Source organism: Vicugna pacos, chromosome 6, assembly GCF_048564905.1.
Source record: "Vicugna pacos chromosome 6, VicPac4, whole genome shotgun sequence".
In the NCBI taxonomy this organism is placed as follows: Eukaryota; Metazoa; Chordata; class Mammalia; order Artiodactyla; family Camelidae; genus Vicugna; species Vicugna pacos.
The window spans coordinates 20,889,298-20,907,222 of NC_132992.1; the positions used below are offsets into that span (position 1 = coordinate 20,889,298).

The 17,925-nt window shown below is 36.4% G+C and overlaps 1 protein-coding gene across 16 annotated transcripts in view; it reads left to right on the plus strand.

The window, feature by feature from the left end:
• FRMD5 (FERM domain containing 5) overlaps positions 1-17,925 on the plus strand; it is a 372,595-nt gene that overhangs the window by 206,159 nt on the left and 148,511 nt on the right. For 7 of the 16 annotated variants that reach the window (XM_072962550.1, XM_072962548.1, XM_072962546.1 and 4 more), the window contains one exon: positions 8,286-8,427. The exons of the other annotated variants lie outside the window; for them this stretch is intronic. In XM_072962550.1, the coding sequence (XP_072818651.1) occupies positions 8,407-8,427 (21 nt within the window). In that variant the 5' untranslated portion in view covers positions 8,286-8,406. The remainder of the gene's footprint in view (positions 1-8,285; positions 8,428-17,925) is intronic. 16 annotated transcript variants of the gene reach the window in all.

Here is a 17,925-nt window from a genome sequence, read left to right on the forward strand (position 1 = left end):
ACCACCACAGAATGACTCTTGAGAACAGTGAGATCAGCCTTTGTAAAGCCTATGGAGAAAGCCAGGACTTTCAGTGTGAAGCAAGTTCAAAGATTTGAAATGGGCCAAGATTCTAATATCTATGATGTCTTGCATTTTTGCTATTGTTACCATATCAGCATGGTAATATGTGGTCAGTAAAGTCTGACTGTCAAAAAAGTATTAATCACAAGTCCCTGTTTATTTAGAGAATATGGAAGAAGTCATGCAATGAGAAAGAAATATCAAGATTTACCTGAAAGATAAACTTTTTACTATTTCCATATTTTAAAATTTTATTGAGGTCTAATTTATAGATAATAAGAAGTGCAGATTATTATTATTTTTTTGGCTAGCAAAAATTCAGGACAATTTTATCTTTGAAAGGGATAGTATCTGTCATCCAGAATCACAGTCCAGTTAGTGGAATGAACTCCTTCCAACCTGAACACAGTCATTTGGACATTAGTATAATACAAAGGAATATAACATGGCAAATTCTAGAGTCCTACAAAAGCAAAAATACTCAGTTTCCCACTGAAAGTTTTTATATTGGAGGTAAGCAGTAACCAATTCTGAAGCTTTTTAAAGCTGGTTAAATTGTCTATGACAGCAAATTTCCATAATAATCTTTACTTTTTTCACTTCTGGAGGACAAGATAGTCTAGCTATGTTTCAAAATCCCTTGTTTAAATAATAAAGGAGAGTCGTGCAGTCACTGTTATGACAAGTAGCAAGAAGGTGCAAACATTGGCAGGCTGGTGTGGGTTGGGCTCCTCTTCCAGCAGGCAGTCCCAACACACTGAGAGGCATAGGCACACCCTACTTTTGTTTTGACTGTTTTATGACATATTTAGAACTACTAGGTTTTAGAATCATTAAATGAGAACTGAAAAGGTTAATAGATCCAAAACATGATTTCTGCCTGTTTGTACAGTCAGAACTCTTAAATATCTTTTTTTAAAATTGAGTTATAGTCAGTTTACAATGTTGTGTCAATTTCCAGTGTAGAGCACAATTTTTCAGTTATACATGAACATACATATATTCATTGTCACATTCTTTTTCACTGTTAGCTGCCACAAGGTCTTGTATATACTTCCCTGTTCTATACAGTATAATCTTGTTTATCTATTCTACGTATGTCTGTTAGTATCTACAAATTTTGAACTCTCAGTCTGTCTCCCCCCCTCCACACTCCCCCCTGGCATCCACAAGTTTGAGAACTCTTAAATATCTTAAAGTTAAAAAGAAAATCCAGCATTAATAGCAAGGAGTCAGATTTGTATATAAGCCATTGTATATGTAGTGGAATATTAAAAGATTTTTTGAAAAATGTTTTCCTGATTATTAAGAATATGATCAGTGTACCTTCATTACTACAATGAATGACACAATTAAGAGTCAAATAAAGCTTCATGGGCTAAAATGATGGTACAAAACTTCAAAAGATGACATTAAACAAATAAATATAAAATTCTGAACTTAGATTCCAAAAATCAACTCTGGGTATACAAGATGGAGATGGTAGCATTTTATGGCAAAAAACCCAGAGGTTTTAGTTAGTTATAAGCTCACCATAAAGCAAAGTAGTGAAACATTAGCCCCAAATGCTTATATTAAGTTGCATTAAATAGGGAGGAGAGAATTTTACAGTACATTTGACTATGGTTGCCAGAACTTCAGTTTTGTGTTCCATTCTGGGGATTACATTTTAAAAAGATGTTAGCCAACTGAGGCATACTGTAAGGAAGGTGGCAAGTTAATGAGGGGACTGAAAAGTGCCAGAGAGACCAAGTCAGAATAACTGGGCAAAAGCATAAGTAAAACCATAGTTCTTGCCTCTGGGGGAAAAACCTTAGAGTTGATTTAATCTGGGACTCTTTTGACCTGAGGAAACAGGCTCAGAGAGATGCATCCTGGGTCACAGGACAAGACAGGAGCAGACCAGTTTCCAAAAGTGCTCCACGATGAGTGAGCAGGTGCCAAATCCGTGGCATGCTGCGTGGAAGAGGCCCCAGACGTCTTTCACTGCTTGAAGAAGCAGAACCAAGACTAAAGTTTGGAGGTTGAAGGAAGGATTCAGAATAAAAATAGAAGCAACAACAACTTTCTAGCGATTGCAGCTGCCTCAACTTGGAATAGAGTGCCCTGAAAAGCAGTGCGCTGCCCATCACTAGATATGTTCAGGGAAGGGATGGGTAGGATGTTGGGAATGTTGTTGAGGTGATTCCTTCTGTGCAGGAAAGGTTGGACTACACTAGTCAATTATTATAGCCCCTTTTAATTGCTAATAAGAGCCAACATTTGTTGAGTACCTAAGGGGTGCTATGCTGAAGTAGCATATAAATATTATCTCTTTGATTCTTATAATACACGAGGAGGCGGAGGCCCAGAGAACCCCTTGTTTCGCCTGTGGTCACATGATTAGTAATTGATGAGGTGGGATCCAAATCCAGGCAGTCTGGCTCCAGAGCCAGTTTCACTAACTTCTGTGCTGCAGCTGGCCCTTAACTGTGGTTCTCTGACTCACATAAATATGTTATTAGATCCATTTAGATCCATTCCTTCATGACCTACCGCATTTTTGAACAGAAGGAGTCTCTCAGTGAGAGAGCTCAGCTTGCATTAGGGGGTCTGGTTTTCTATGGGGTTTAGGTATCATGAATGTACCCTGCAACCCTGTATGCATTCATGGTCCTTGATAATAAATCCTCTGGAAACAGCCAGCTGTTTGCTGTTCCTGAGCCATTTCAGTAATGGTAAAAGTTATGTTAAATTACCATTTATCATTAAGAGGCCTTGTGTTCCAGAATCTACTCACTTTACACATATTTTTTAAAATTCTCTTAGCAGGTGTTATAATCCCCGTATTGTAGATGTGAAAATGGTGTGTCAGATATTGATCTGGCTTGCTTCCAGCCCAAATGAACTATTTTTTAATTGAACTTTTTATTTTGAGAGAATTGTAAGTTCCCATGCAATTGTAAGCAATAATACAGAGATATCCAGTGTACCCTTTACCCTGTTTCCCCCAGTAATAACATCTTGCAAAACTGTAGCTTAATAAGACAATGAAGATATTGACATGGGTACAGTCAAGATAAAGAACACTTCCATCACCCCAGGGATCCCTCTTATTGCCCTGTTATAACAACCTTCCTCTCTTTCACCCTCCTACCCCTCACCCTGGCAACTGCTAATCTATTCTTCACTTCTATGATTTTTGCCATTAAAAGACTCATATAAATGGAATCTTACCAACTACAACCTTTTGGGATTGTTTCTCTTCAGTCAACATGATTCCTTGGAGACTCATCCCAGTTGTTGTATATAATGATAGTTTTCTTTTCATAGCTGAGTAGTATCCATGGTACGACACAGTTTGTTTAACCATTACCTGTTAAAGCTACATCTGGGTTGTTTCCAGTTTTTGGTTACTAAGAATAAAGCTGTTATGAACATTTGTGTAAAGGCTTTTGTGTGGACATAGGTTTTCATTTCTCTGGGATCAATGCCCAGGAATACAATTGCTAGGTTATATGGTAGGTTGGTGTTCAGTTTTATAAGAAACTGCTAAACTGTTTTCCAGAGTGGCTGTACCATTTTACATTCCCACCAAAAATGTATAAATAACCAGTTTCTTTGCATCCTTGCCAGCATTTGATGTCATTATTTTTTATTTTAGTCATTCTGAGAGCTGTGTAGTGATATATCATTATGGCTTTAATTTACATTTCCCTAGTGGCTAATGATGTTGAATATCCTTTCATGTGCTTATTTGCCACATGTGTATCTTCTTCAGTGAAGTGTCTATTTATTCCACCCCCCCCCATTTTCTGATTGGATTGTTTGGTTTTTTTTTACTCTTAGGTTTGAAAGAGCCTAGGCCTTATAGATAGCCATTTCAGCAATATGCTGTTCATTCCTTTGACTGTCAGTCCTGCCTTGCCAGTGCCCTGCTTAGGGCAGCTCCCTAAGCACACAATCTGACTTGTGTGACTTCTTATAGCCTGAGAAAGCCAAGATTCCATTCTGAATAGATCTAGAACAAAATATAGGTTGTCTGAACTTACTGCTGCCTAGCAATCTTTTCTTTTTAAGATAAAATTCACATATCATAAAATTCATCTGTTTAAAGTATACAAATCAGTGGTTTTTAGCATAGTCACAGAGTTGTACACTATGTAATGCCAGAACATTTTCATCACTGCAAAAAAGAAACCTTGTTCTTATTAACAGTCCCTCTGAATTCCTCTATTCTTCCATTCTCCCCGGCCCTGGAAACCACTAATCTACCATCTGTCTCTGAGCATTTGCCTATTCTCGACATTTTATATAAATTGAATCAAACAATATATGGCCTTTGTGTCTGGCCTCTTTCAATTAGCATAATGTTTTTGAGGTTCATCCATATTGTAGCATGTAGCAGTACTTCATTCCTTTTTATGGCTGAATAATATTCTATTGTAGGGATATATCCCATGTTTTGTTTATCCATTCATCAGTTAATAGATATTTATTTCCACTCTTTGGCTATTACGAAGAATGGTGCCATGAACATTTCTGTATAAGATTTTGTGTGAATGTACATTTTCATTTCTCTTGAGGTATACCTAGGAATGAAATTGCTGGGTCATGTGGTAACTGTATTTAACTGTTTGAGGAAATGCCAAACTGTTTTTCAAAGTGACTGCACTATTTGACATTTCCACCAGCAATATATGAGAGTTCCAGTTTCTCTATACCCTCACCGACACTTACTATTTTTTATTACAGCCATTTTTTTGGATTATGATAATTCTAGCGGGTGTGAAATGATATCGCATTGTAATCTACATTTCCTTAGTGACTAATGATGTTGAGTATTTTTATCTATGTTTATTGGTTATTTGTGTTTCTTTGGAAAAATGTCTATTCAAATCCTTTGCCCATTTTTAAATTGTTGAGTTGTAAGAGGTTTTTATATATTCTAGATGCTAGACCTTTGCAAATATTTTCTCCCATTCTATAGATTGTATTTTTCCTTTCTTAAGGGTGTCCTTTGAAGCACAGAGGCTGTTAATTCTGAATAAGAATGTTTTAACTATTTCTCCTTTGGTTGCTTTTGCTTTAGATATCTTAGCAATTTTTGATCAATGTTCTTTTACTCTTTATTACATCCCCTTTGATCTTTTTCAAGTGCCCTCCTATTCTCAACAAGTACCCAGACTCCCTAGTTCCTTTACTCTGTGCAGATGAACTTGCCTCCTACTTTCTGAGAGGGCCAAGGTTATTTGCCATAAATTCCCCAACTTCCTTTGTCTCAACTTTATAAGTTTCTGTGTATTTTCATTCTCCTTCACATTCTCGTGTCGCATTCTCCCTTGAAATACAACAGTATTACTTTTCCTTGTTAAGATGAACACCTTCACCTGGGCTATTTCATCCCCTCCTCCAGGACTTTGATTCAGTGACTGGCCTCTCTCCCCCTCCTAGCATCCATAATCTTTCCTTTTCTACTGTTCTTTCTTTTCTGCCTTCATGTAATCTCAGGTCTTTGTTTCCTCTTTAAAGAAAAATAAGGGAGGAAGAGACTTTCCCCAGTTTTATATTTCCTTAAAGCTAACAACCTCTTTGATTTTTTCCCTTTACTTTTAATCTTAAAGGAGCTGTTTCATCTCATCTAAAATATTGCAGTAACTTTCTCAGTGGTCTCCAAGTCCCCAGTCTTCCACTTTGACTCATCTTACAAACTTTCCAATAAATATTCCCTAAATGAATTTCTCATCCCCTAAGGCTCCTGCCCAGAAACTTTTGATGACTCATTTAATACCGAGTTATCTATAGGACTCCCCAGCCTAATTTAATTCAATGTCTATTGTAACATTCTCTCAACTCTGACACATCTGGACAAGTCACTGTGTCCTGAACACAGTTTCCTTCCTAATGTCTGCTCCCCAGAGTGTCTTCTTTCATCTTTTCCTGTGAAAATCTGTCTTACTCAAATGCCTTGAAGTCTTTTTTCATCATCTCACCCCCCTCCCACCAGAGGGCACTCTCTAATCTTTAAATCCCTACCATGTTGCCAACTTCTATGTGGCCCTTACTATTTCTGCCTTGTATTTTAACTTTAAAAAGTAGAATAGATTGTAATGTCTCTCAAGGCAGAGACTAGTAACTTGTCCATCTCTGGACCTTCTCTAATAGCTAGACAAGGCTTTAGATCTAGTGGGTACTAAGTAAGTATCTCTTAAACTGATTTGATTTGAATTGAAAATAGTAACCAAGGCACCCACAGCCTTGGAGAAAAATTTAGAAAAGATAAGGCAGAAAACATGAGGTAGATAGGGATTGGTAACACTGAGTAAGTAATTTATGCTTTAGCTTCACAGTGGATCAGAATACAAACTCAAAACCTCATTTCTCTGAATGTCATTTTTGCCTTTTAAAACTAATCATTCCATAGCAGTTGTATTCTTAATTTTCAAAACACCATATATATATATGAAGTGGAACTGGTTGAGTAAAATGATATAGAGTCACCTTATGTGACAAATTGAATCATCTGTTCAGAATGATGGCCCTAGAATTGTTATGGAGGATGTCACATTCACCTCCCAGTTATGGAAAAAGTAAGTAGCAAATTGCAGGAACTTTGTAAATTATAAAGTAGTGCATAGAAGTTGACTTTCACAAGTTTAAAAATATTTCCTACAAAGGGTGGTTCAGTTTATAAGCTACTAGTTGGTGGATACTGGTGGTCTCTCAGCTGCCTCTTGAAGCAACTCTTCATGGATTGGTGAATTATAAAATCAGTATCATGATCAAAATCAATGTATACTCAAAGATAAACTCAATCTCAAATTTTTATATTAAAAAACTTTATGTCAATCCACATACTAGATTGTATTCACACCTCCATTCTATGCATAGTGTTATTAACTCTATTAGGTATTCAAATAAGGTAAATTAACTAAATATTTATCTGTTTGGGTAGGGTGACCAAGAAGTGATTTTATTTACATTTTCAGGTCTGAATAAGAATGTGATACTCCACTGTTTTATCTGGGGAAATTTGAATTGATTTCTAAACTGTAAGCTATTGAAAGCTGGGAAACAGTTCCATACTTTTTTGTAACCTCTAATTATAAAACTCCGTTAATATTGCCATTATTCAAATAATAATAATCATGATGACCGCTTATATCTTTTGAGTGCTTACTAAGGAGCAGACACCTTCCTAAACACAGTATATTCATAATTTCTTTTAATTCTCATTGCAAGTTTGTGAGATATTTTCCTTTTTTTTTCAAAGGAGAAAGTGAGGCTTCAATAATTTTCTCAAGGACACACATTACATAGGTGGCTGAGCCAAGATTGGAGCCCAGGCAGTCTTGACACCAGGGTCTGTGCTTCCAACCACTGCACCATTTTCCTCAATAAATACGTATTCACAATGATGCTGATTAGAACCAAGCTGTGCACATGGCATATGTGCAGTGACATCCTGTCTGTGTTTTTATTGTGTAATGTACTCAGGATACTATGAGCCCACAGCTGGTGTCCATTAATGATAGTGGTGTGGGAATTCAAAAATAATTTCTCGAGCATCCTGGGTACAAGGCATTACATAATTTTCATTATTCAGTGATCTTTAAATTCCGGGGCTTTAAAGATATTTATTATTTGGAGACCCAAAATAGTTTTTTTCTTTTTCTAAAAGTTGGATTTGAAATGGAAGTAATGGTACAGTGTGCTTTCTGATTTTCGGTAGTTTTTTTTCACGTTTATTCTATTCTTATTTATCTACTCACGCCCATCTAAAGGGAGAAGTAGAGGCAACTTTCAGATTTTCTTTAAATCTGTGAATTTCACATCTGTTCATTTAACCAACTGCAGATCAAAAATATTTTGGAAAAGAAAATACCAGAAAGTTTCAAAAAGTAAAACTTGAATTTGCCTCATGCCAGCAACTTTTCATAGCATTTATACTGTATTTACAACTATTTGTATATCATTTACATTGTATTAGGTCTTGCAAGTAATCTAGAGATGATTTAAAGTATACAAAAGGATATGAATAGGTTATATGCAAATACTACATCATTTTATATAGGGGACGTGAGCATCCATGGGTTTTGGTATCCAGGGGGTCCTGGAACCAATCCCCCACAGATACTGAGAGAGGAATATATACTGTATCCAATAATATGAATATATCACAATTTATGTCACCTTCCACTGATGGATATTTGGGTTGTTTCCGTATTTTTTTTCTTTTATAGATGGTTCTTCAGTGGACATCCCTGTACATATCTCTTTTTGTGTACCTGTGTGAGAGCTTTTCTAGGGCAGGGCTTCCTGAACTTTTTATCTGTCAAGTCAAAGACAAGAAAGGATTTTTGCATGGCACACTGTGGTAAACAGGTAAGAGGTAAATGCCAGGCTCTCTGGCTAAGCCCAGCCGCCATCCTGAGGGCTGAAGGAGTCTACTGAAGTACAGGACCATCTTGCCACATCACACTTGTTGAGAAATTCTGCTCTTGGGTCTTGTCTCTCAAACTTTTTAATGTGATCTTGTTAAAATGGAGATTTTGATTCTGTAGGTCTGGGATTGGGCCTGGGATTCTGTATTTCTAACTAATTTCCTGGTAGCGCTAATGCTTTGAGTAGCACAGCTCTACTGCTGTGCTATCCAGTATGATAACCACCAGCCACACATGAGCACTTGAAATGAGGTTAGTCTGAATCGAGACGTGTTGTAAGTGTAAAATACACCCTAGATTTAGTATGAAAAAGTAATATATCTCATTTACACTTTTATATTACTATACACTGATTATTAATTACATATGGAAATGATACTTTGTGAAATGTATTAGGTTAAATAAAATATATTATTAAAATTAATTTCCCAGCTTTTTTTTAACCTTTAAAAAAATTTGAGTACTGAAACATTTAATTACATATGCACTTTGCTTTATCTTTCTGTTGAAAAATGCTGCTCTATAATTCTGTACGGAGATTTGAAATTGCTGAGTTGTAAGACGTACTCATTTTCAGTTTAACTAAGTGCAGTTGACCCTTAAGCAGCATGGGTTTGATCCTTGGGTCTACTTAGACATGGATGTTTTTCAGTAGTAAGTACTAAAGTACTACACCATCTGCGGATTGGTTGAAACTGCAGATGTGGAACGACAGATACAGAGGAACTGTGTATAGGAGGGCTGACCCTACATTATACTCAGATTTTCTACTGTGCAGAGGGTGGGTTCCCCTAACACCCGTGTTGTTCAAGGATCAACTATTTTGCTAAACTACTCTTCAAAAATGATTGTACTAGTTTACACCCCCACAGAGCATGTACATGGATTCCCTTTATTTCTTCTTCCTCACCTACACTTAAAATTGTCAAGCTTTTTTAACGTTTGTCAGTCTGGTGGGTTTGATTTGCAGTTCCCTAATTACTAATGAAGCTGATCGTCTTTTCATGTTTACTGGCCATATAAGTTTCATCTTCAATGAGTAACTTACTTTATTTTCGTTGCCAGTTTGTGGTAGTTAAATCACAAAATCTGGATATTAATCCTTTGTTATATATGTTGAAAATGGTTTCTTCCAATCTATTGCTTATCTTTTTAGGTTTGGTTTTTTTTTTTTTTTTGACCTCCACATGAAGACATAAGTAAATGTGCATAGCAGCTTTATTCATGATAGCCCCAGAGTGGAGTTAGCCCAAATGTTTTTCAGCAGGTAAACTGTGATATATTCATAGAATAGAATACTACTCAGCAGTACAAAGGCAGAAACTTCTGAGACATGCTACAGTATGGATGCAATTGACAAGAGCATTATGCTAAGTGAACGAAACCAGAAACAAATGATCATATCCTATACTATTCAGTTTATGTAAAATTCTAGAAAAGGCAAAACCGTAGAGACAGAGAACATGTCAATGTTTGCCAGGGACTGAAAAGAGGAAAGTGGATTGACTGCAGAGGTTACAAGGGAACTTTTTAAAGTAATGGACATATTCTACATATTAACTGTGATGATTGTTATTTGACTGTATACAGTGAGTCAAAACTCATTGAACTGTACACTTCAATATTAATGAATGGTAAATATTACTGTAAATAAATTATACCTACAAAAATTTAAAAGTATAAATATTTCAGTGCAAATATTTCCATGAATATTGTCTTTTTTGCCTCCATTCAGAATACCTTTTTTTAAACAAATATTTTTACAAAATAAATAATCTATCTCTGGTTATCATTCTTTTTAATGTTCAATTATAAATGCTATGAAATTATAGACTTTTTCAATTTTACTCTATTCTGGTATAGAATATAAATTCATCTAATTAAAATTGTTTCCAATGAAAGATCCTACCCACAAGTTGAAATATTCTAAAGCACACTTGAGAACAGACTTCCATGATTGGAATTAACTAATTTTCTATTTGGATCTGAAATGAAAATAATATCCCTGTTGAAAATGAGTGATATTAATTTAGAATAGCCATTTGATCTAACTGAAAAGTCATGCTTCACAGGGTGATATCTAACCATATCTTCTGAAGCTGCATTTTTTTTTTTGAGGCACAGGTTTTTGTTTGCTTGTTTTTGATTTTTACAATAGCTACTAACTTTTTATTGAGGCATAATTAACATATAACATTGTATTAAAAATAAACTTTATTTTGGAATAATTTTAGGTTTACAGAAAACTTGTAAAGATAATACAGAGAGTTCTCATATATCCCTCACCCAGTTTTTCTAATCATTAACATCTTATATTTCCATGGTACATTTGTCAAAATTAAGAAACTATCATTGTTACGTTACTATTATCTTAACCAAACTTTACTCGGATTTCACCTGTTTTTCCACTAATGTTCTTTCTGTCCAAGGATACAGTCCAGGATACCACACTACATCCTCTCTCCTCAGTGTCTTTTGGTCTGTGGCAGTCTTCAGCCTTTCCTTAATTTTCACAGCCTTGACAGTTTTGAGGAGTATTGATCAGGTATTTTGTAGAATATCCCTCAGTTTGGGTTTGACATTTTTTCATGATTTAACAGGAGTTATGGGTTTAGGAAAGAATACCAGACATGTATTCAGTCACTAAAAAGTATATCCAGCTTTCTGCAACAACATGGATGGACCTTGAGGATATTTCACTATGTGAAATAAATCAGATAAAGACAGATACCATATGTTCTTACCTACATGTGGAATCTAAAAAAGCTGAACTCAGAGAGTAGAATGGTGGTTGCCAGGGGCTTGGGCGTGGTGGAAATAGGAAGATGTTAGTCAAAATATACATGCTTCCAGCTGTAAGATGAATAAGTTCTGGGGATTTAATGAACAGTATGGTGACTGACAATACTGTATTATGTACTTGAAAGCTGTTAAAGAGAGTAGCTCTTAAATGTTATCACCACACACATACAGGTAGCTATGTGAGGGGGGGTGGATATGTTAACTAACCTAATTATGGTAATCATTTCACTTTATATATATGTGTGTGTATCAAATCATCACATTGTACACCCTAAACTTACATATGTTATATGTCAGTAATATCTCAGTAAAGCCAGGGGAGGGGGAAGAATACCAAAAATGAAGTGTCCTCACTATATCACATAATGGACACATGTTATCAGTATGACTTATCACTTTGTCAAAGTTAACATCACCAGTTTGGCCAAAGCAGTGTTTGCTATATTTCTACACTATAAATTTACTCACCCCCATGACCCCACTGTACTATTTGCCATACTTCTTTGAAAGCAAGTCGCTAAGTCCAGCTCACACTCAAGACAGAGGAGGGAAGAATTAAGTCCTACCTCTTGCTGTGGGAGTCACGGAATCTACATAAATAATTTGGAGTTCTTTTATAAGAAAGATTTATCTTTTCTCCCCCATACTTCTTTGAAAGCAAGTCGCTAAGTCCAGCTCACACTCAAGACAGAGGAGGGAAGAATTAAGTCCTACCTCTTGCTGTGGGAGTCACGGTATCTACATAAATAATTTGGAGTTCTTTTATAAGAAAGATTTATCTTTTCTCCCCCGTTCATTTATTTGTTCAGTCATCTGTTTATATCAGCATAGACTTATGCCTATTTGTTTTCTACTTTGTGTTATAAACCAGCACTATGTTATTTATTGTATTGTTCAAATTATTTCAGCTTTTGCCATTGAGAGTTCTTTCAGGTTGGCTTTAAATTCCTTTGACATGCCCTCACCCTTTTGTTTTTTTTAGTACTTCCTTACCTTATAGCATTACTAGTTGCTCTAGGCTTATGTAGCATTATTGCCCCAGCCTTAGAATCATTCAGTTATCCAAGGAACTTTGGATTCTTTTAGTGTAGAATGATATTTAGAAACCAAGATCTGGGCATTGGGTGTGCTCACTACTGCTGGAGTGTGACTGCTTCCAGACTATCTCAGCAGACAGAGCCAGGAAATGTATATATGCAAACCCATGTATATGCACATATCTATGATTATTTCTGTAACTATTTTCATATATATTAAGCTGAACGTGAGTTTATACTCATGTCTTTGACTCTAATAATATCTTGGACTCTATCCCAGTACTACATGGTTTATTCTGACCTTCCTCCCTTGCTTCCTCTCTAACAGTGAGAAACGTGGCTCTCACCATCCATTTACTTACTTGTTTGACTCCTCTGTATGTGCAGCTGCTAACTTGGAGTAGATGGCAATACTTCTTCAAAAGGATTTTATCTTCTAGTTTTAATATGGATAGTGACATCTCTATCCTCTCTATGGTAGATGAAAGATGTCAACAAGTATTTTGTGTAGGGTACTTGCTCATAATCTGCTTACTTGACAAAGGAACGTTGGACTTAATTTTTCATTAAACATGCACAGTTTTAAAGCTCATTGCTCCTGAAAGGGTTTATTGCAAAATAAAAAAGCATCACCAAACAATAAAATGAAGTCTTTGTTTATGTCAATAAAATAAATGACAAAAGCACTATAGAAAGAGCATTCTAAATGCTCTACTGTCTAAATGTTCTACTACAGGACTACTCAGACTGTATTTTCTTCACGTATATCTAACCTATGACTTACCATATTTTCCACTGATGCCGTAAGCCTGGCAGCTTTGTGCATCTCCCAAGACGTGGATGGCATGGGTTACAGCATGATTGGCTGGTACACCAGGTACATGCCGGGAGCAGCATCATCAAATATTTCTCCTGTGACAACTCAAGACAGGAAAGAGTGAATTGTTCCTAGCCGCTAGTGTTCCTGCACAGTTCATTTTATCAGCAGGCACCTTGCACAATATCTTTGAAAGGGCCATGTTCATTATTTATTTCAGGAAATGGTGGCTGAAAATGATTGATGGTCATCTTGAAGATTTAACAACGTACGGGAAATGTACCTCACCACTAGACAAGATCATGGGAGAGGCTGGAAATTCAAGGCCAAGAGCCTACTAAACCCATCCAAACCCATTCCAGCTTATTTCATTGCAGTGAAAATTAATATTTTTTGAAAGGTAGATACTCTGATTCAAATGTCAAACTATGTGGAATTCCTTGGTGGTAGGTGAATGATCACACATTTATGACCTACCGGAGGTCTTAAACACTTCAAAGTACAATGGATAATGATATTACTCTAGCCAAAAAGTCAGACTAATAGTGGCAGACCATGGGCAGCCTTTACTGCTTTTTATCTTGATGAGGCTTGGGATTACCCCACAACTTATATTTAGGACTGAGCCTTTGGGAGCATCCCTGGGCATTATAGTTTGCCTACTTTAACCCTAGACTGATAAATAATCTCTTCCAAATGGCTTGAAACCTGTCTGAAAAATCTGCCCTTAGATTTTGACTGAGAGGGAGTCAGAATTAAGTAACTATGATATTAAGAGGAGCTGGCATGTCTGGGTTGTGGGAATTGGGAGAAAAGAGAACATTATGATGAAACCACATTTGTAAATCACATGGAGTATAGAGGTGAAAGACATCAGATTTCCTCATTGATTTAGCTTTGTGTCAAGAGCTGAAAAACGTAGGAAGTTACTCTTGTATTCTTCTGAGCTAATCAAAGCAACAGCTAGTACATAGTGAAAACTTTAGTTATTAAATGGCAGGGAAGCAAGTGGCAATGTGGAAGAACATTGCACATGAGACATCATGTCCAAGTATTGTGGAGGCTACAGAGAGAAACATCAACCAGTGCCTTCCTTCACTGAGCGTATATTTTTAAAGGGATGTAAAATGTTTACACATAGAGGGGCCTGTCTTAGTTACTCTCTAGAGCCCAGGCCCTTAAGCCAAGTATTCTCAGATTCAGATTCGGAGAATGAATTAGTAAGCCAGGGATCCCTTTTCTTATTTTATATAATTACATGGCTTCTGACCCTGTCTTTTTTTTTTTTTTAACACTGCCCTCATAGAATTATCATTTCTATCTTTTAGCTGACTTTTTATTCCATTATGGACTGAAATTTCTTTTGTGCTAGGTCATTAGGGAATAAACCATTATTGGGAACTAAAAAAATAAGTTTGCCATATAGCTGAGGATTTGATGATTTATGTTCCCAATTTTTTTACTCTAATTTTGAATAAAAATATTTCTGAGATGTGCCATTTTAAACAGAATGTTTATCTTGATTTGATCTCTTCTTGACTCAGGGTCATGTTTAGGAACGTTAGTGTTTGGTGCTATGGATATATATGGTCTGGGGCATGGAGTGAAAGGATGTAGTTTGCCACTACATAGCTCTGCACTGTGGCCAGCCCCTTCTCCCCAGGGGCCCTTGAACTACTTTGGTTGGCAGGCTTCTGGGTGGATGTGAGTGCCCTTATGTACTTTTTGCTTTCTGTTTCTCCCCAGCCTTGAAGGGCTATTTGTAAGCTGGTAACTCCTCGTTGGCTTAGACTGTCGAATGAGGTTCTTTTGTGCCTCTTTTGTAACTGACTTTCTTCTGTGCCAGTGTCTGCCACTTGCAGCCTTGCCGCCTACCATGTCATTGTTTCCAGTCTCTGCTTCTGCTTCTGGTCGCTGTTGCTGTCTGACAGCTCTCTCCCCTTCCCTTCTTATCTTCTCTCCTTTCTCTTCTCCTTTGTGCTCATGGACGTTGTCAGCAAATCGGATGCAGGCTTTTCCTATGAACAGCCATCTGATCAGTCTGCAGCGCTTTAGCGCTTCGGCTGTTTTTGCAGCCAAGTGTTCAGGGGCTGACTCTGAACTTTAAATACTTTAAGAAAAATTTGAAGCCAAGGACTTGTCAGGAGACTTGTCTTTATACAAAGGAAGTTTTACTCTACCTCTTGTGAAGTGTAGTGATCCTAGAGTGTATCTCTTACTTTGAATAAGGTAAACTAGTGTTTGTATTTCTTACCCGCTTCAAGTGGATCCCATTGTTTTAGTTTTCCAGGGTATGGCAGCATATTGGATTGATATTCTCAAATGTTGGAGGCCCAGAGAAAAGACCAAATCTTCTATGAACTCTTTCTTAACCTTCCTAGCATGTGGTTCAGACTCTGTCACAGCCTTTATTGACCTGGCCTCATGGTATGCATGTTCTGTCTTACCATATTAGGGGCTCTCTGAAGTAGAGGAGAAAGTGGCATCTGTTCGTGTCATTTTTGAATTTCCTTCTTTACTGCTGCTCTTAAAACAGTACCTTGTGTATCATAGTTGTCCCAAAAATGTTCTTTTGAATTGAATAACCCACTCTTTCTCCCAGGTCCCTTTTGTAGTTTGTGACTGATGCAAGTTGAGGGCCTCTCCCTTCTGTGTCACCTCACACTTGCTCTCATTGGATCTCCTCTGCACAAATTCGTAAATTCTCCCTGTAATCTGTCCCCAAAGAGTCTGACTCTCTGCTGCTTGGGTGAGTTTAGTATCAAAAAGAAACCAGATAAAGTGAGTATGTGTGTCCTCTTCCAGGGCCTTTTTAAGGATACAAATAAGTTCTGCATAATTTTCTGTCCTTAGAGATAAATGGTCATTTGTTCTTTTTTTTTTTCAGTTGAAGTATAGTTGATTTATAATGTTGTGTTACTTTCTGATGTACAGTATAGTGACTCAGTTATACATACATTTATATATATTTTTCATATTCTTTTCCATTATGGTTTGTTACAGGATATTGAATAGTTTCTTGTGCTATATAGTAGGACCTTGTTCTTTATCTATTTCATATATAGTAGTTTGTATCCGCTAATCTCAAACTCCTGATTTTCCCTCACCCCACTTTTCCCCTTTGGTAACCATAAATTTGTTTTCTATGCCTGTGAATCTGTTTCTGTTTAGTAAATAAGTTCATTTGTGTCATTTTTTTTTAGATTTCACATATAAGGGATATGATATTTGTCTTTCTCTGTCTGACTTACTTCACTTATTATAATCTCTTGGTCCATCCATGCTGCTGCAAATGGCATTATTTCATTCTTTTTTATGACTGAGTAGTATTTCATTGTATATATACACCACATCTTCTTTATCCAGTCATCTGTCAATGGGCATTTAGGTTTTTTCCATGTCTTGGATATTGTAAATAATGCTGCTATGAACATTGGGGTGCATGTATCTTTTCAAATTAGAGTTTCCTCCAGATATATGCCCAGGAGTGGGATTGCTGGATCAAACAGCAACTTTATTTTTAGTTTTTAAAGGAATCTCGATACTGTTTTCCATAATGACTGCACCAAATTACATTCCCACCGACAATGTAGGAGGGTTCCCTTTTCTCCACACCCTCTCCAGCATTTATTATTTGTGGACTTTTTTGATGATGGCCATTCTGACTGGTGTGATGTGGTATCTCATTATAGTTTTGATTTGCATTTCTATAATAATTAGCAATGTTGAGCATCTTTTTATGCGCCTATTGGCTATCTGTATGTCTTCTTTGGAGAAATGCATATTTACGTCTTCTGCCCATTTTTTGATTGGGTTGTTTGTTTTTTGTTATTGAGTTGTATGAGCTGTTTGTATATTTTGGAAATTAATCCATTGTTGGTCTCATCATTTATAAATATTTTCTCCCATTCTGTAGGTTGTCTTTTCATTTTGTTTATGGTTTTCTTTGCTGTGTAAAACCTTATAAATTTGATTCGGCCCTATTTGTTTATTTTTGCTTTTATTTCTATTGCCTTGGGAGACTGACCTAAGAAACCATTGGTACAATTTATGTCAGAGAATGTTTTGCCTATGTTCTCTTCTAGGTTTATGATTTCACGTCTTATAGTTAAGTCTTTGAGCTATTTTGAGTTTATTTTTGTGTATGGTGTGAGGGAGTGTTCCAACATCATTGATTTACATGTGGCTCTCCAATTTTCCCGACACCACTTGCTGAACACATTGTCTTTTCTTCACTATAAATTCTTGCCCCCTTTATTGAAGATTAATTGACCATAGGTGTGTGGGTTTGTTTCTGGACTCTCTGTTCTGTTCTGTTGATCCATATGTCTGTTTTTGTGCCAATACCATGCTGTTTTGATTACTGTAGCTCTGTAGTACTGTCTGAAGTCTGGGAGGGTTATGCCTCTAGCTTTGTTCTTTTTCTTCAGGATTGTTTGGCATTTCTGGGTCTTTTATTGTTCCATATAAATTTTAGGATTATTTGTTCTGTTTCTGTGAAAAATATCATGGGTAATTTGATAATGATCACTTGAATTGGTAAATTGCTTTGGGTAGTGTGTCCATTTTGACAATATTAATTCTTCCAATGCAAGAATGATTATTTGTTCTTCACATATTTTCGTCTGTGAGCCAGTTTACTCCCCACAATAAAACAGCCCCATTACTTTTTTAATAGCTTTATGGAAGTACAAGTCAAATATTTTACAATTCACCCATTTAAAATGTATAATTCAGTGTTTTTTAGTATATTCACAGAGTTGTGCAACCATCACCATAAACT